Below are 20015 nucleotides of genomic sequence, written 5' to 3'. Positions count from 1 at the left end.
ATTCAGTAAATACCATATTCAAGGAATCGGGAGTTCATCACTTGCCTCACTCATTTCTCTTGATCAGAAATATCCCCAAATAAAGATAGTTCCTCTATAAAGACAGCCTCACTTATTCAGGTATGAACATTTAGGTTAAATTGAGAAACTCACGTACTTTGAAGAAAATAAGCCAATATAGACCTGTTCCCACAGTGATGATGAAGAAAACATTGGCCAGATCACCAGCATAGTACACCAAGAATTTCATAACTGTCTGCAATTTAAAAAGAGAATTATAGCGGTTATAGACTCAATCTATTTATACTATCACTTTTAGTAACCTATTTTCTACCCAGTTTCTCAAGTTTAAAGCCTGTGTCATGTATCTATAGATTATTCAGTTATAAAGCCCAACTGTGGACACCTCCTGGGTTCCTTTGAATCTGTACCTTTCAGTCCATTACCAACATTGTCTTACTCAACCCAGCTTATCTTTTCACTATCTAAGAAAGTTACATTGCTTCCTAATTCTCTCCTAGTTTGGAGCCCTCTACCCCAATCAGTCCTTCATACTACCACCAGAGTTAGCTTTCTAAAATCTAAACTGGAAAAATTAAATGTAAATTGGATTGTGTCATTCCTTTTCCTAAAAATGTACGACTCTTCACTAGAGTATAAATTCCAGACCCATAAGGTCCTTCACAACCTAGACCAAAATGGACTTTTTAAACTTCATATGCCAGTTCCAACCACTCCATGATTAACTTGCATTTGAATTATTTTGTGGAATGAAATGGGCATTGCTTATTGTTCCATCAAATATTCTTTCTTCTCTGTGGCAAACTCTCATGAGCTCTGAAAGTAGAGACCCAATCTGTCTTTGCTATCACATCCCAGCACCTGGTAGTGTTCTTGGCAATCAGAAAGCAGGTCCTCAGCGACTATCTGTGGAATGCTCAGATAACCCAACCCACCCTAAAGTTCACTTCTCTGGAAAGCCTTTCTTAACTATTCCAAACAGTAAACCAAGCGCCTCTCCTCTGATTGCTTGGCACACTGGCTTTGGTGTCGGGAAGATGTATCAGTACAAACAAGTTACTATGTTGCCTTTCTCAGGTAACTCATCAGCAAAATGGAAATAAATACCACCTATTACTGAGTTGTAAAAAATTAAATGAGTAGAAAGTTTATTTCACTTCTGCCACAATTTCATTCTGTGTAAAATGGGAATGATAATAATAGTATCTAATCTCATAGAGCTATTGTGAGGATTAAATAAATTATATAAATAAAGCTTTCAAAAAGTGCCTAGCATACATTCAATAAATGTTAGATAAAAATAAAAACAAAGGTAAATTAAAAACGACTATATGAGATGTAAAACTATAAAGTTAATAGAATAAAACCTGGTAGGATATCTTTGTGATCTTGAGACTGGGAAGGTTTTCCTAAAAAATATTCCAGAGGCACATGAAAAACTAATCAATGTGACAATATCATCAAAATTAAGAGTCTCTGTTAAACAAAGTAACACATAGATAAAGATAACAGATGGGTCATATTTGGAGGACATATTTCAACATCAAAAACCAAAAGGGGATTCATATTTAGAAAATACAAAAAACTACTTTAAATCAACGAGAAAAACCGGAAACCAAATAGAAAAATTGGCAAGGGATATAAACAAGCAGTTTACAAAAAGGGAAACCAAAATGATTAATAAAGGCTATGAAAAGCAGACAAATGAATGAAATCAACAATGACGTACTACTTGCACTGCCAGATTGGCAATAAATGGAAACGCTGGAAAATACCAAGCATTGGTGAGGATGTGTGGAAATAAGAACAGCACTGCGGGTGGGAGTGTGGACCGGCACACAGCAATGTGGGAGGAAAATGCGGTGTGCACACACCTCTTCTGGTTATATACCCCAGGGAAAGAAGGCAGTGTTTTACTCATTCTCCAGCTGTATCTTAAAAGAAAGACACAAAATAGTCAAAAGATGAAAATATACTTTAAAAACTCCTGAGATCATACCTGTAAATCAATCATGGGACTCCCAATGCGCCTCTTCCATCCTGCTGTCTTCAAAAGAGATGATAAAACAGCCAGCCCACCCAAAACGCCTAAAGCAATCTAAAAAAACACAACATTTTGGAATATATGTAATTTCCTTCATCAATGTTCAAATATGCAAATAGAGTAAAGAAATGCTAAAAAAAAATGGTGGATAGAGGCCAAGTTGAAGGAACTCTTAATGGCCAAATCTAGGACAATTTGACCAAGAAGATAGATAGTAATGAATTATAATCATTAGAATAAAATAAATATCCAGGAATCTATACTGATTTAAATAAATCACTGAATAGGGGCACCTGGGTGGCTCAGTCAGTTAAGCGTCCGACTTTGGCTCAGGTCATGATCTCATGGTTTGTGAGTTTGACTCCCGCGTCAGGCTCTGCGCTGACAGCTCAGAGCCTGGAGCCAGCTTCAGATTCTGTGTCTCCTTCTCTCTTTCTCTCTGCCCCTCCCCTGTTCATGCTCTATCTCTGTCTCCAAAATAAATAAAACATTAAAAAAATTTTTTTTTTAGGATAATCTTTTTTTTTTTTTTCAACGTTTTTTATTTATTTTTGGGACAGAGAGAGACAGAGCATGAACGGGGGAGGGGCAGAGAGAGAGGGAGACACAGAATCGGAAACAGGCTCCAGGCTCTGAGCCATCAGCCCAGAGCCCGACGCGGGGCTCGAACTCACGGACCGCGAGATCGTGACCTGGCTGAAGTCGGACGCTTAACCGACTGCGCCACCCAGGCGCCCCCCAAAAAAATTTTTTTTTAAAGAAATCATTGAATAAATAAATCCATGTGGGCAAAGGGACAACTTCTTCTAGAATTCCATTTAACAAAAATAGAAGAAATGAAAAATAGAAAAAAAATTTTAAAAAGAGAAAAATCACCATCAGGCAGATGTCACGGTAATACTTTTTATAGATAAGAATCATCACTAGATACTAAAATCAGAGACCAAAAGGATAATGAGAAGCAGGATATTTGCATCCTCTCAAACTCTCTCTCCACAAGATACTTATTAATTACAAACAAAAAAATACTATTTGGAGAACTCTGCATATAGCACCTTAGACATGATCCAAGTTAACATCATTAGTAATAAGACATCCTGACATCATGTACCTTCTGATATGATGCACTGAGAAGGGCACAACATCATATCTGTAGTATCTGTATCAAAACTTGATTTAATTATGAGAAAATATCAGACAACCCCAACTGAAGGTCAAAATAAATAACCAGTACTCTTCAAAAGTGTTGGGATGGGGTCATGAAAGACAAAGAAAAATTGAGGAACTGTCACAGATTAAAGGAGACTAAGGAGACATGATCACTAAAAGCAAAAGCAATTTGGGTCCTAAACCAAAAAAAGAATAGTGAGAGGCAGGCGCCTGAGTGCCTCCGTTGGTTAAGTGTCCGACTTCAGCTCAGGTCATGATCTCACGGTTCGCGAGTTTGAGCCCCGTGTAAGACTCTGTGCTGACAGCTCAGAAACTGGAGACTGATTCAGATTCTGTGTCTCCCTCTCTCTGCCCCTCCCTCGTTCACACTCTCTCTCTCTCTCTCTCAAAAATAAACAAACATTAAAAAAAAAATTAAAAAAAAAGGATAGTGAAAAAACTTATGAAATTCAAAGGATATGCAGATCAGTTAATAGGATTACATCAATATTAATGCCCTTATTATGATCACTGTACTATGGTTATGTAACAGGTGAACATTAGGGGAGGCTGGTTGAAGGATCTATCGCAGAACTATTTTGACAACTCCCTTGTGTACTTAAACATTTTTTAATTAAGAAATATACTGTAAATATTTTAACAAGTTAAAACAAACTCACATCTGTCTGGACTTGTGCTTCTCCTTGATTCATTTCATATTTGACTGAGAAAGAAACCTGAAATTTAAAACAAAGTAAATTAGCCATACTGAAATTATGTAACACAAACCTACTTTTACTATAAAGATATATTTGTTGTAGAAATGCCTATTTTTAATCTATCAGTATTTTTAGAGTTGACCTTTATTTATATATAAGTGGAAATACTCTGAGGAATTGTTCACGCTGCTTTAAATATACCTTTTGAACACACATTGAAGAAAGAGGGGTTCATTAGGAGCTCATTTAGGTTCATTAACAGCAGTCAAACCAAACTAATGATATTTCATTTTCTGATAGGTGTCTGTAACTGAGGAATGTGACAAATCTTGTGCAGCAAGAATTTAGCAACTAGCTAAACAATCACACCTTAGAAGGCATTAATCAAAGGGCTGAACAAGAATCTTAGGGATACCACTCTATTAAGAGACAAGAAGAGAAAGAGAAACCAGTAAAGGGTAGAGAAACAGGACTGTGAGAGGCAGAAGAGGCGAGATACTGAAGTCTTACTGAGATAACAGAATAGAGGTTCAAGAATATGTCTGGAAATACAATGTCAAATATTGTATGTCAGGTTAAAGAAATAAAGCCAGTGTACGTGGAATTCATTGCTGACCTTTAAGAAAGAGGTTTTCAAAGACACAAAATGGCAAGAGCTAGACTGCAAATGATGAAAGAGTAAATGCCTGGAAAATCAAGGAAAGATATATGATAGCAAGCTAAAAAGCTGGCAGAACTGAGGAAAGATTTTATTGTTTGGTTGTTTTACTGTATTTAAGACAGGAGGACTTGATAGTTGTTATAGGCAAAGGAAAGGGGCCAGCAGAGAAGCTGGCTGAATAAGGGAAGAGCGGTGAAACAGGATGCTGGAGAAAGTACTACACACAAGCACAGGTAGAAAATTAAGTAAGGAGGAAGGGCACTCTGTTCGTAAAAATCGGAGCAAGAGACAAGAAGGATAATGAAACAGAGATTCTGAAGTATTACAGAGGAAAACTGAGGGCATTCATCTGAGGGCAAATCTGAGGGATGCTCTTGATCTGCTCAGAAAATGTGAGGGAAAGTTATTTGCTGTTGGTGAGAGAGCCAAGACGTAGCTGAATGCTTCACTAATGTAGAATTTTTGCAACACCTCTCATGAAAAATTAAGAAATGATGAAAGAACTGTACATTCTATACTTAGAAGGAATCTGAGGTGGACTTCATCAGTATAGTTTCATGATTCTCGCAACTCTTTTTGTATCTATTATTTTCCAATTTATCAAGACTTACTTTGGAATATTTTAAGCAAATAAAAAGATTGTTAAAGAAAAGACCCAGAAGTGTTTTATCTTAAAATAAATATACTCTTGGTTACCCAGGAAATTTTATTATTTTTTTTAATTTTTAAAATTTATTGATTTTGAGAGAGAGAGACAGACACAGAGAGACAGACAGAGAATCTCAAGCAGGCTCCACGCTGTCAGCACAGAGCCTGACGCAGGGCTCCACTTGGGGCTCAACACAGAGCTTATCCGACTGAGCCACCCAGGTGGTGTCCCTAACCAGGAAATTTTAAACCAGGCAGCCTTGTTGTTACTAAGTGAGTTTCTGGATTTTCCTCTCCTCTTGTTATGGTGCATATGAGCTCAGGCAATGGAAACTAATTTTAACGTCCAATTCGGTCATACAAATGAGGAGGTAAAATCTTTCAGAGAAGAGTTATGTTATGTGCCTACTTTTCCTTTAATGGCAGCCTGAATCTAGTAGCAGCTGAGTACAAATACAATACAGAAGCCAAAAGTAGCCAAAATTCAGAAAAGTAAAATAGTAGAAATTAAAAGCTATTAGTGAGGTTTGGAGGTAGGGAATGCTTAAATACCTCTCATGTTTCCAGACAGGGAAGGGAATGGCCACTTAATCTCTCTGAGGAAAAAGTATAGAAGGATTACCTCTGGTTTTGGTCTCTATATCTCTGTCATGTACCACTCCTCAAAGCAGAGATGCTTTATCTGACTACTCGTGAGGTTGGGAGGAGGAACTGAGCCTTCTCCAGGCTCATTCTCTGGCGTAGCCTGTCTTCAGAGTGTACGAGGTCTCTACTCCATTCACAGGCCCTTCCAGGCAAGGGAGGCCTTTAGTTCTGCAGTTAACTTTGAGTTGGGGAAATAGTGGGAAGCCAACCTGGCTGCAGGTCCAAACTATTCTCTACTTCCCTTTAGCACTACTAGTTATAAACTACTGATGATTTGAATCTTTCTACCTGTCAAAGTGCATTTTCATCAAGTGAGCAAACCTGATGAGAAGAGGAACACATATGCCTGCTGAAAAGTTCGAGTTTCTGCTTTTATTAGCCAGGGAAACAAAATCTTAGTGCAAGCAAGTTGGCAAAAAGGACAGAGACAGACACTGCATATTTCAGGATACCCCCGGGATCCTGAACAGGGATGCCCAACTGTATCCCTGGTGATGGTGTCTAGATAAAAACTTAATTCTTGCTTTTTTACTTGAACGATCTGTAAAGAACTCACCTTTACTGTTAGTCGTAAAAAGTAATTAAGACTTGACTATATTTAGTGCAGTATTTTTTTTAAAACTTAAAAAAGAACTAATAACCTTTGACCATAATGTAAACTGCATCAGTATTACATTAACACATACAGAGCCACTGAATAGCATGGCACTCACCTTCACAGACTGGCTGTTGGGATCTTTGATATCAATGTCGCTGTAGGCAATGGTAATTAAGGGAGGGTAAATGTTTCCATTTTTTGTGTTGGGCACAAGGTAGATGCTGTTTATAATAAAATACATTTTTAGTTATAAATATATCTAAGTCCTTAAACATACAGCTGACTTACTGTTGTTGTTGTTGTTGTTGTTTTAATGTAATATGGATAGTCTTGGTGATCTCAGAATCAACCAGTTAATAAGGACTAGGGTCAAACAAACTAATGGTAACAACATAAGCTATCTTAAGTAGTCAAAACTTTGCCGTCTGAGACAAATTAGAAGCTGTTCGCGATCTAGGTCCTATGAAGTTTACAAGTGAAATCACTGAAGTACTATGAACCATCTTTGAGGAACAGTCAAAAGTGAAGTGTTAAACGAAGCCTAGGAAAAGACAGATAACACCATAATTTTCAAAGGAGAAAGATGAATTCTTAACAAAATAATGCATGTCATATCTAGTGCTGTTTATAGTACATAGTGGAACATATTTTGCTGAATTCAATGCATGAATATGGTTTGTAAATTCAAAGTGCCAAATGCTAGGGGCCAGCGTGGTTTTACCACAATCAGGTTAGGCCTGACTAGGTCCAATTTCATTTTTATCAGTGATACTACATTAGTAGATTGAGGGGATGCTAAAAAACACAGTATATTTGGACTTCAGCAAGATACATGATAAAGCTTCTATACTGCCTGTACCTCATAAGATTGCTATGAAAAGCAGAATGAAATAACAATGAAAAAATGTATATGGATATTGAAATGCTTCAAAGTGCCAGACTCATATAAAATGGCGGTGTTGATTCTTGCCAGTGTAGTCAATGTACACATCAAAAAATATTAGAGTGAGTGAGGCGCCTGGGTGGCTCAGTCAGTTAAGTGTCCGTCCGACTTCAGCTCAGGTCATGATCGCGCAGTTCATGAGTTCAAGACCCACGTTGGATTCTGTGCTGACTGTGCAGAGCCTGGAGCCTGCTTCGAATTCTGTGTCTCCCTCTCTCTCTGTCCCTGCCCGGTCCGTGCTCTCTCTCCCTCTCTCTCAAAAATAAATAAACATTAAAAAATACATATATCAGAGTGGGGAAAGTCAGTTATGATCTAGAGGTAGGAATCTCACACTTAAAAACAGAGAAATAAGGGCTACAAGGCACTATTCTAAGGTAGGATCATCATTAAGATTTCCTAGGAAGAGGGAGGTGTTGATAGTTAATCTGGGCCAAGGCAGCAGCTATGAAAGGAAATGAAAACCAGGGGCCTACCCATTAAACCACTGGGCAGGCTCCTTCTCACATTCCCATTTCAGCCCACTGCTATTCAGTTCCCCTCCGCCTCCCAACCCATTCTAATTCAGCAGGGCTAGAGTGTGCATTCTGACAAAACTCCTCAGGTTCTTCAACAGAATTCTCCCCCTGGAGCTCCTCACTTCTACTGGTGTATATACCAGTCTACACAGATATCTAAAAATCTCTATGTATTGCTGCAATTTAGTTGTCCTTATTGTTTTCATCTGATGATTACTAGTAAACACTTTCATTATCACATTTTCCCATACACTCCAACCTTAATTTAGTACAACAGATGTTTGCTTACCTCAGTGATATTTGGGTAGCAATTCGAGTTAATCTTGGCTGACTTCCTAAGTCACTTTCCCGTCCACTTAGTGCATCCACTAAGAAAATGCGCCGAGTCAGAAGCCACTTGCCGGGGCTACTGTCTTTTATCATAAAAAGAAAAGAAAAAGATGGCATTAAAAAATACCTTGGTTCTCAAGGAGAAGTTGCAGAATAAATTTAAAACACAGAATTATACATTGTGTTTTAGATAAAATGATTGCACAAACAGCTATTGCTGCAAGAAATTCTTGGTAATAGCTTTCCTGACCTCACTTGAATGTCTTCTGATTGTTTGGACTTTCATCAGTTTGGAAGGATTTTCCCTGCAAATTACCTGAATAAGAATTTTATAATATGAGGACAAAATAAATGAACTTGTCTGAAAAGCAGCTTGAGAACAGCTTGAAGAAGCCCCAATTTACAGTTCTACTACTTTTTCTCAATTTACATGTTAGCAATAATATTTAATTTCTTAACAGTAAGCCTCATATGTTTGGCAGAAATTTCTAAATATATCAGTAGTCTTATTGTTTTACTTCTTGGCAGACTATCTAAAACCATATAATAAGAGAAAACCCATGACCTTTTTTATAACCCATGGTTTATTAGATTATCATGAAGGTTGACTTATTTATTGGTTTTCAGCTCAGAGAGAGAATGGTATATACGGATATCTTACCTCGGTTTACAAATATTTTATTGTGCTGAAGATTTAGGTTTAACACAGGCACAGCCCAAACATACTGGTGTTGATTTTCATCAGTATATTCAAGGTACACATCATAAAATATAGGAGAGGGAAAGTCGGTTAAGATCTTAGAAATAGGAATCTCACACTGGAAAATAAAAAATAAAAGCAATGAAAATTAGAAAGCATATTTAATCTTTCAAAGTGTTTTTTGGGGGCGCCTGGGTGGCTCAGTCGGTTGAGTGTCCGACTTCGGCTCAGGTCATGGTCTCTCGGTTCATGGGTTTGAGCCCCGCGTCAAGCTCCGTGCTGACAGCTCAGAGCCTGGAGGCTGCTTCGTATTCTGTGTCTCCCTCTCTCTGCTCCTCACTACTCATACTCTTTCAAAAATAAAAATAAACGTAAAAGTGTTTTTTAAGCTTTTAAAATATCTTTAAACTATCTTTTTAATATGCATTCCCATGAACCTCCCAAAACATGAATACTTCAATATGATTCTTTTTAAGGATCAAAAGAACTAAAAGTAAAGAACTGCTTGGTTCTTATTCTACAACACAGCTGGAGAAGGTATGCCTTTGTTCTCAACAGTAAGTGTACATCAGTGAAAAAGTTTAAAAACTACTGTCCTATAGAATGAGGTCTTAATTCTTTCTCCTGACGTACAGTGTAGTCTAAGATTTGGCTTCCCTTAACAGAACCAGGCTTATCTCCCACTGCTCCCTACCAGTCTATGGTCCATTCATACCAACCTAACGCAGTTCCTAAATATGCTATGCTATTCTATGTCTCTCTGACATCACAAATGTTGCTGCCTGATATTCCCTTCCCCACTGTGTTTCCTGGCAAACTCATATTCATTCTACAAGACTAAATATCACTCATTCTGAGAAGCCTTCCAGTACCTCCCCAGGAACTGCTGATGACTCCTCTTTTGTGTCAATATGGTACTTTGTACACACCGCATTCTACATTCTTTGCGATTCTTTGTCTATATAGTATTTTCTCTATTAGGCTGTGAGCCACTTCAGAGGCAGCCTGGTTCAATGGAAAAAACATGGTTTTTAAGTTTAACAGAACACCAGTTCTACAATTTACCTGCTACAAGACCTTAAGTCAGTTACTTAATCTCACTGAGCACCATTTCCTCATCTATGAATGATATGTATAATAATGATACGTATCTCACATAGTTATTTCATGGATCAAATGAGATGACAATGACAAAATGCTGAGCATCCAGCAGCAGGCATTTAACTAGTGTTGATTCTCCTGGTTCATAGTAGACACATAATAACATTCCTTTTTTTTTTGATAACATAAGTCATTTATAATAAAAGTAAATTCACGTTCATGATGGAGGTTTGGAAACTATTACTATTTTGTTTATTTTTGAGAGAGAGACAGACAGACAGACAGAGCATGAGCAGGGGAAGAACAGAGACAGAGGGGGACACAGAATCCAAAGCAGGCTCCAGGCTCTGAGCTGTCAGCACAGAGCCTGACGCGGGGCTTGAACTCACGAACCGTGAGATCATGGCCTGAGTCAAAGTCAGATGCTTAATCGACTGAGCCACCCAGGTGCCCCTGAGGTTTGGAAAATAATAAAATAAATAAATAAATAAATAAATAAATAAATAAATAAATAAATCACCTGCAATCCCACCATCCAGAGATAACCACTATTAAAAATGTTTATTGGGGTGCCTGGGTGGCGCAGTCGGTTAAGCGTCCGACTTCAGCCAGGTCATGATCTCGCGGTCCGTGAGTTCGAGCCCCGCGTCAGGCTCTGGGCTGATGGCTCAGAGCCTGGAGCCTGTTTCCGATTCTGTGTCTCCCTCTCTCTCTGCCCCTCCCCCGTTCATGCTCTGTCTCTCTCTGTCCCAAAAATAAATAAACGTTGAAAAAAAAAAATTAAAAAAAAAAAAAGTTTATTGTCTTCCAATCTGTTTTCCATGATAGTTTTCATTGTAGTTTTAACAAAAGTGGAATCACAGTTTTGTTCTATGGTGTATGTATATGCATTTTATCAAGAAGTATTTCTGTAGACAAGTGAATGTCTGTCTTTCAGAAGTTTAATGGCTCATAACATTCCTTTATACCATACTGTAAATACTATAATTTCAAAATGAGTTACCAAAGGAAGGAACTGTCAGGGAGGGTAGAAGGGAGAAAAGTATGGAAGGAAAGAAAGAGGCATTTTGATTTATTAACTGGGGGGTAGAGAGAGGAGGGAGTAACATTTTTATTAGTCACTAAAAATAATATTTTCACTTTATTTTAAAATGCTCAGACGAAAATATCATTTTATATGCCTAAAAGTAAATAAATAATAATTATGAAAATCTAATATTATATGATTTTAAACGCTATAGATGACAAGGTAAGACTTTCCACACCCAAATAATAAAAAACTGTATCAGTCAGTGAAATTATTCACTACTATTAAAAACATTTTGAAAATTCAAAGATCATCCCAATATTGCTGATGTGAAATGAAGTTAAAATATAGACTAGTATAGTCCAAACTTACGTTTTGGTGATAGGTTGTTCCAAAAGAATAAGCAGCATTCAGTCTTGTCTCTGTGTCTGGACAAAGCTAGAGCAAAACAATACAAATGGTAAATGTCTCAGAATAATGTTTTATTTGCTTATAGTCAAGAATTCTTAAACCCCTATACAACATGTTTTATGTAATACTACTTAAAGTAGTTTTAAGAAAATCCCATTTAAAACACAATAAAAAAATCAACGTAGCCATGCAAGTTAATCTAGTAAACATCTAGTCTTTTCCTTATCTTTGCTGAGGCAAAAATAAGGCACTTTAGGTAGGAATTCTTTAGCTAGAAGTATGCTCACCTGTAAAACACCTCCTTCTAATGTCTGCCACTTGAGAAAATTTCCTCTTACATCATAGGAAGCAGCAATAAACTTCAGTTTTCTATTCTGATTAAATAAAAACAAGAATAAAATGTTACATACTCTAGAAGCAATGCAGTATTCTATTGAGAAACGTTCATTACTGACTGATCCTTTCTTTTTCTAGAGATCAAATATCAAATTCAACTGTCTTTACTTTGAAGCAAAATTAATCTAAGTATCTTTATAATTAAACACACCTAAAATAAATGAACTGGTTTTTTTTGCATTAAAACTATTATCCCAGAATTGAGAGGCAATGCCAGTGACAAGTAACTTCCTTCAAAACTGTTAAGTATGTGTGTGTGTGTGTGTGTGTGTGTGTGTGTGTGTGTGTGTGTAGAAGAGTGGGGGGGGGGTGAGCAGGGACAAGAATAATCGATTCCATCATTCTAGAAAGTTAAAAAGCTGAAGGTAAAAATTTTGACCTTAGCACAAAACTTTATGCTAAGGAAATGGCATAGATTCCAGTCAGTCTTTGGAAGCAGTTCTTAAAAATGTAGAGACAGAGAAGGACAGAGTTTGTTTGGCATTTGGTGATGAAAACTACTTTCCCAGTCCTACACGTACTACTTACTGCCACAACCACATAATCCAGAGGTAGCCATACACTCAGTAAGGCTGCTAAACTCTATATTGTTTAATTTCTATGAACAGCTGATATTTTGGTTTAGTTTAGTAATTAAATTTTTAGAAAAAAACCTAAGGAAGCAAGAATTATGACTAATTATAAATTTTAAATTATAAATCAAAATACAGTTGTTCTCTAATAATCTAATAACTTATACCTGGTTTTCCCCTTTAAAACTGAAATTTGTAGGAAGAGGTATGGTACTGAGTACTTGAGGTGCTAATCCTAGCTGGTCTCCATAGAAGAGCCATGGAAGATTCCGTCTCCTACAAATAATTACAATTGTTTTAGTAACACGGTACCAATATATCTCATTACTAATATTTGTGAAAGTAACTGCATTGAATTTGGTCAAAATGACAGTTCATCAATCAGGGTATCTTTACCAAAATGAAATAGAATGAACAGTGCGCAGTCCAGTATTTTCAAAGATAAACTGAAACAGTCGGCATGCATCAAAAGTGACAGAGTCATAAGAATTCATGTTCATCACACACATATTTCCGAGAGCTTGGCAAGATGTTAGATTGGCATACACCTACGAGAGAACCATGTAAAGGTAACCAGGCAAAGAAATGTAACATGGACTTTAATACTTTAAGCAAAAGCTGATATAAAAATTATGTTTGTACCTAGTCTACAAATTCTTTTTGGTGGTATTCTTTTGCTCTTTAATATCTTTCCTCTATTTTAAGTAGAAAAGAACTTTCCACTTGAATAATGTGTACATTTTAATTGTAAATTACAGGTGAACATATAAAGATGAGCAGTTGAAAAAAGAACTAACTAAAAACATAGCAGGACATTTAAAAAATTATTAGGTAAAATAATTATATTTGAAAGAATACTATTTGTTGAGTTTGCCACTCAAACTTCTCAGTTTCCCTTTCAGGAAGAGGCAGCTCTATTTTTTACAGTTGATTCAAGTCAAACATTTCAGTGATCTTCTTTCTCTCCCTTCCCATACCCATACCCAGCTCATCAGTAAATCCTATTGCCTCAATCTTCACAGTGTATCTAGAAGCTGAACTTCTCTCAGACCCAGGCTACCACTCTTGTTCATGGGTCCGCCATCTCCCACTTGGGTTACTGTAATACTCTCCCGACTGGTCTCCCTGCTTCTGTCTTGCTTCAGCAAAATCTATTCTCCATGCTAGTGATCCTTTCAAAATCTGAAGTTCAGTCACTATCTTCCTTTGCACAAAATTCTTCTAATCCCCCTTGCAATAAACTAGGTCCTCACTGTAGCCACTCCCTTCATCTCCAAATTCACCTCTCCACTTGCCCTTACTTACTTACCCTGCTCTAGCCACTCTAGCCTCCTTCCTGTTTCTTAAACATGAACACATCAGAGAACTGCTTTGGAATCTCTGTACTTGCTGTGGTCTCTACTTAGAACACTCTTTCCCTGGATATTTACACTCTCACTTCCTTCAGGACTTTGTTCAAATATCACTCACAGAGATATGTATCCCAACCACCCTGTATAAAATAGTACCCCTTCCACTCTCTATGCTCTTTATCCTGGTTTATTTGTCTTATAGCACTTAGCACCACCTGCATTTACTTAGAATATAATTCCATGAGGGATTTTTTTCCTGTCTTTTTCTGAAATACATAACCTGATTTGAGAACAGGGCCTGGCACACAGTAGGTCAATAATTAATATTTAAGAAATGACAGTGTGAATCACTTTCCTCTAACACTCCATTCTAGCTGAACAAGCTTGAAGACATTCAATTTGTGTATAATGAAATGTGAAATGAAAAACATTTTCTTTGTGTATTTTCTTTCCACTAGAAATGGCTTATTTTTCTTATAGAATATGACCAAGGAGATATATCTAGAAGATATATCTTAGAAGATTTTTATTATCTGGGGAAAAAATGGTGGTGGGACAATTCTGTAAAATGAAATAAAATTATTTAAAAACAACTTAAACTTACCCAACAAGCAGCTGCTGATGACTGCAAATACTTTGCAAACCATTCTGAAGTGAAAGACATGCCCTGCTCACAAAAAGATAAGTTTTAGTTTTAAGTTCAAATGAAGATTCCTTATGTACACTGCTAAGAAAATATTAACATGCATATTTTCCAATGGGAAATGACTACTAGCACTTTCGCAATGTTATTAGAAAATAGTTTTAATGAGGATATAAGAGTTAATTATAACCAAACTCAGTTATCACAAAGAGGGACTGCATTACAAAATCATGTCACTTAGGCAAAAGATAAAAGGAAACAGTGTGTCTATAATCCAAAAAAAACTATTACACTCATTTTACTAATACAAGAAACAAAGAACAAGATGGCAAAAAAATAAAAGAAAAACTAGGTATTGATTTAGCATTTCACTGCCAACACATGCTGATTTAGGATTATTATACTGTATTAAATTTGCAAGTAATAAAAAAGAAACATTTATGAATGATTTCTAAGCAACAGGAAATTGGGGATATACAGAGTAACTGACATATAAAATCTCTAGAGTGGCGATTCTCAAATAATGATGGGCATCAGAGTCACCTGTGGAATTTCCAAAGAACAGAAAATGCCTGACTACATTCCAAATCAATCTCCAGGAGACCAAGGCACGCATGTGCTCTGAAAGCTGCAGATATAAATCTCTGGCTAAGAACCACTGCTTTAGAGCTTATCTGCACATCTTGCTAAAAAATGACACACTAAGAAACACCATTCAGAGGCATGGACAGAGAGGAGATAAAACCAAATTATATGGAACATGGCATCATAGCTATCAAAAAAATCTGAAGTAAAATTCTAAGTCACTATTTTCATCTCGTCAAGTAGCAATTCTCCCTTTTAAAGATTCTCCCTTTTAAAGAAAAACATCACCTCTGCATACAGGATTGAAGAACACATTAAAAAAAAAAACAACTAGTAAAAATGGAAAGCAAAGACAACAGTGTTTGGAAATTCATGTAAAATAAACCCACAGACAATTCCAGTGACAATGTTAAAGCTACATGATCCTTTCATAAAATACTATCCACACATTTTAACCCAGGAATTTAGAAACACTTGGGACATTTATCATAAGGAAATAATCTCTCTAAAAGGAAAAACATATCTGTGCATAAAATGATTGATAGCAATATTATTAATAACATAAAACCTAAATATTCAAAGGGGAGTGTTAGGTAATGAGAGTGTTAGGTAACTATTAAAAATTATATTGGTTGAGCCTGGAACATGGTATAGAGAAACCAAGAAGGTGCAAAAAGACTGATGGAGACACGTCAAAATAACATAGGAACTATCTTAAAGTGAAGCCCGAAGACAATTTGAACTTTGGAAAAAAAAAAAAAAAAAGTAAAAAAATTATAGCACATTGAATAAAGATTTCATGAGTTCTAAGTGAAAAAAAAAGTATAGAGAGAAAGGAAAGCACTCTTTACAGAAGACTGCTAGCTACTAAATGTAAAGGAAATAATAGAATTGTGAAATTATCTTGAAATGACCGATTTAAAACTTGATTCAGGCAAGGTTGGTTCATCAGTGGCCACTAAAATGGATATTTACAAAGTCACAAAGTAAAATCTCAGACTGACTTATCACAGTACCTTTACAATGAAGAGAAGTGGCAGATCCCACCGTGACCAGATAATCAAATTTAGCATCACCAGGAACTAGACAACCTAACATGTGCTCTTTGTTATGATGCAATGGATATACACAATACCTACATCATATTCTTGTGAAAAGATGTTTCACTGAATCTAATCATGAGAAAACAATCAGAAAAATCCAGATTGTGGGACACTCTACAAGAGACCTGGCCTGGATTCTGCATTTCAATTCTATAAAAGTCAAAAAAGCAAAAAAACCACAAACCCACAAAAGCAAAATTCAGCAGGGTCTAGATTAAAGAAAACTAAAAGACTAATTACATTGTGGGATCCTTAAATGAATCCTTGGATTCTTGCCTCTCTCCCTGCACCCACAAAAAGGGAGGCATAAAGGACATTTTTGGAACACAGGGTAAATTTAGATATGAACAGTATATCAGATAATTTTATTATCTTAGTTTCTTTGCTGTGAAGCCAGGAAAATCCCCTTGTTCTTAGGGGCTATATAATATGATATTTAGGAGTGAAGTGTCACAAGTCTACAACTTATTTTCAAGTGACTCTGAAAAAAAATGTGTGTGTGTATGCATGCATTTTACATACATACAGAATTATAAAGCAAATGCAGCAAAACATTAATAATTGGTTAACCTAAGTGAAAGATATATGTATAGTCCTAGTCTTGTACTTTTTTTTAAGTTTATTTATTTTGAGAGAGAGTGCACAAGTAAGCAGGGAAGGGAGAGAGAGAGGAAGACAGAGAATCTCAATCAGGCCCCATGCTGTCAGCACAGAGCCCAGTGTGGGGTTCGAACCCACAAACTGTGAGAACATGACCTGAGCTGAAATCAAGAGTTGGATGCTCAAAACTGACTGGGCCACCCAGGCACATTCCTGGACTTATATTTTTAACTTTTCTGTAATTTTGAAATTTTCAAAAAAAAAGTTGAGAAAAACACAAAGCCAAGATGCCAGATCACTATTACTATCTTTGGGGACAGACAATGGGAACACACTGACCCGTATATATGGAAACTCTTTACTGATTGGCAGGTACATTCCTAGAGTAGGATTAAATGCTCTCATAAAATTATACAAAATTAATTATGTTCCAATTCTGTATTACCCAAGAGAACACCTGATTTGTAATGTTCTAAGCACACTTTTCCAATTAGGAAGCGTGTACATTATCAAGTCAATGTAAGTATTTTAGTCTAGCTGGCAATTAATATATATAAACTAATAAACATGCATTTTGCTTTATCCACCATCTAGTCTCTTGTGGGTTTAATTATTTTGTACTGGTCCCCTAGGTCCTGACTGACTACAAGTGCACTGCTAAAACTGAGTTCTTATGTCAGCCAGGCTGAGGACTGGGCCAAAATAGTCATATAATCTTAACTATATTTGTTTACATGCCTCATAACTTAAGCTACACAGAACCTGTCTCTACATTAGTTATAAAATGACTTAAAAATCAAGGTTTCCAAACTTGTCCTTAGGAAAGCATCAGTGTTCAAGATTGATAATGTTTAAATGAAATGTATTAACTGAATCAAATTAACGTTAAGAATGGAATTTATTTTCCCTGTCCATCTTTTCTTAACAGAGTCTGCAACAGATCTATTGCAAAGTGGTGTGAAGAAGGATGCGGAGATGGTATGGAAGAGAGCAGTATGGTTGGAAGACTATTACACTGAGCAAATGAGTAAACTGAAGATGAGACCCAGATTTCTCACTACTGGAGACGGTACTTAAAATCTGTCAAAAGGAGAGTTAGAAGGAATGCTGAGGTACTGCTTTGGAATTGAAAGTATCAGTGGGAACTCATTTACTTCAATACATATACAAAATAAATAGTTACAGATGTGTGTATGTATATAGGTATCTGCCTCCTAAAAGGGCATGCTCCATGTGGTAATCTTGGTTTCTAATTATTATCTTCCAGAAATTCTAAAGAAATGGCTGATCCCAGGGCTGAGGTAGGAAAAGTACAAGATAAGCCTGGAAATCTTTTGTTCCAGAAAGGAAGGAAATGCTCAAAGAATGATGGAGATATATCAAAAAGACACAGGAAACAAACTGAAGAAGTTTCTACTAGCTAAATCTAGGACAATTTGAGGATCAAAACAAATAATGCATGTACTGGATTATAACCAACTGAATAAAACAGGAACCCACTAATCTATACCTACGTTAATAAATATATAAATGAGAAGAAGGAAAAATTCTTTCTTATAGTAGAATGTCAATTAATAAATGAAGAAGGAATGATGGAAATATTTAGCAACCATACTAGTAGTGGTTGATAAAGGCAAACATCACTAACCAACACTAAAACTTATTGTTGTTTAACTTACTGTTAGGGTTGGTGAAGACGAAGTGCAATCTTGGAAATTCTCTTTACAAAATACTAACTATTATAAAGGGAAAAATGGTACCCTTATAGTAGACATGGTGACTTTATGGCATGTGATCAAAGTTAAAATCACCAGTAGTGGGACAAATGGACACTGTGTGCCCTCTGTTATAATACATTGACATCTTTTTTGTGGTTTCCTGCCAAGCATGTCCTGATTATGAGGAAAAACTGGATGGATCCAGGTTGAGGGTCATCCTATAGACTGTAAAGCCTGTAACCTTCAAAGCTGTTGAGTTCATGAAAGACAGTGAAAGACTAAGGACCTATTTCAGATCAGAGGAGACTAAAAGAGGCATGACTTCTAAATGACTGGTGATCTGACACCAAAGAGAAAAAAGAGGCGTTGTTGGTACTTTTGGCAAAATTATTTTAAAAAGGCAAAAAGAAAACAAATGGAAAAATGAAAATTAAAGGCCTGCAAGTTTGACAATAGTATACAGAAGGTCACTATAACCTGAGACTGGGAACACTCCAGAAGACACACCTCTTATTCCAAATGAGGCAATTTGGGGTGATCTCAGAGCTCCGTATTTGTACCCCAATATTAGCATTTATTTTGTTGGTTTGCAAATGCATGGTACTTGCCTATCACTCCCACAAGACCATATTGGAGAACAGGGATTTTTGCTTTATTCCTTAAGAGCCCAGATTCCACCTTCATCATGGCTATCCTCCTGTCCCTTAATGACTCTCATTCATCTAAGGATAATTTGAGCAACCGGGTCCTCGCCTGCCTGCCACAAGCTCTGCTGCCATACTGGGTATTTTATTTTCAGTGCTCATTAACTAACTCCTAGTTAGTCAACGAACTCCTATTCTCTATTCGTGATCTCTTCACTTCCAATTCATCTACTTCCCATTTTACACAGCAGACCTTGTCAGACCAGAATCTGTTACAAAGGCTCTAACCTGAGGCATCCATGCTCTCATCCACAGAACAAGGAACCTGGCCAGATATGAATAACCCTTGTTTCTCCAGTGATTAGCATGTATAGGCACTGTGAGGTAATTATTATTATTATGTCCAATGTACAGACAGTAAAACTGAAGTTTAGAAATATCAAGTAAGTCCAAGGATATAAAACTAATGACTGGCAACCTAGGGTTCAAGTCTAGAGTCTCTGGTGCTCTTAACAAATAATGCTTCATTCCTTACAGGATCTATATAGGACCTTTCCAGCTTAAACATTCGGAGATTCACTGAAAAAGTTTGAGCTAAGGTAGAGAAGAGAGTAACTGTTTCTTAATTTATTTGTGTTTTGAAGTGACTTACACAGAAATATTTCTCATTTTAGCCCCAGACTGATGACCAAAGGAAGTAATGCAACAAGAATGGAACAAAAAAACTGAAACATACTCACAAGTTCTCCATAACGGGCAGATGAAATTACACGTGAAGGAAAATTCACTGTGCTGCTGAAACATAATCCCCCTGTCTTCATAAATAAATAAAAATTAAAAAAAAAAAGTTTATGGAAAGGTATAACTTAATTTTAAAATATACACTT

At 36.5% G+C, this 20015-nt stretch overlaps 1 protein-coding gene across 1 annotated transcript in view; it reads right to left on the bottom strand.

Moving 5' to 3' along the window:
- Positions 1–20015, bottom strand: part of TMEM67 (transmembrane protein 67) — a 54577-nt gene that overhangs the window by 21415 nt on the left and 13147 nt on the right. Inside the window, exons 6-17 of the mRNA XM_043601374.1 lie at positions 19869–19943; positions 14440–14502; positions 12880–13031; positions 12651–12759; positions 11803–11889; positions 11477–11542; positions 8938–9094; positions 8236–8359; positions 6601–6706; positions 3895–3951; positions 2021–2119; positions 158–256 (exon numbers count right to left, since the gene is read on the bottom strand). Of these exons, the coding sequence (XP_043457309.1) occupies positions 158–256; positions 2021–2119; positions 3895–3951; positions 6601–6706; positions 8236–8359; positions 8938–9094; positions 11477–11542; positions 11803–11889; positions 12651–12759; positions 12880–13031; positions 14440–14502; positions 19869–19943 (1194 nt within the window). The remainder of the gene's footprint in view (positions 1–157; positions 257–2020; positions 2120–3894; positions 3952–6600; positions 6707–8235; positions 8360–8937; positions 9095–11476; positions 11543–11802; positions 11890–12650; positions 12760–12879; positions 13032–14439; positions 14503–19868; positions 19944–20015) is intronic.

Source organism: Prionailurus bengalensis, chromosome F2 (genome assembly GCF_016509475.1).
Source record: "Prionailurus bengalensis isolate Pbe53 chromosome F2, Fcat_Pben_1.1_paternal_pri, whole genome shotgun sequence".
NCBI lineage: Eukaryota > Metazoa > Chordata > Mammalia > Carnivora > Felidae > Prionailurus > Prionailurus bengalensis.
Note: the sequence above shows the minus strand (reverse complement) of the source record. Positions and strands in the feature narration are given on the sequence as shown.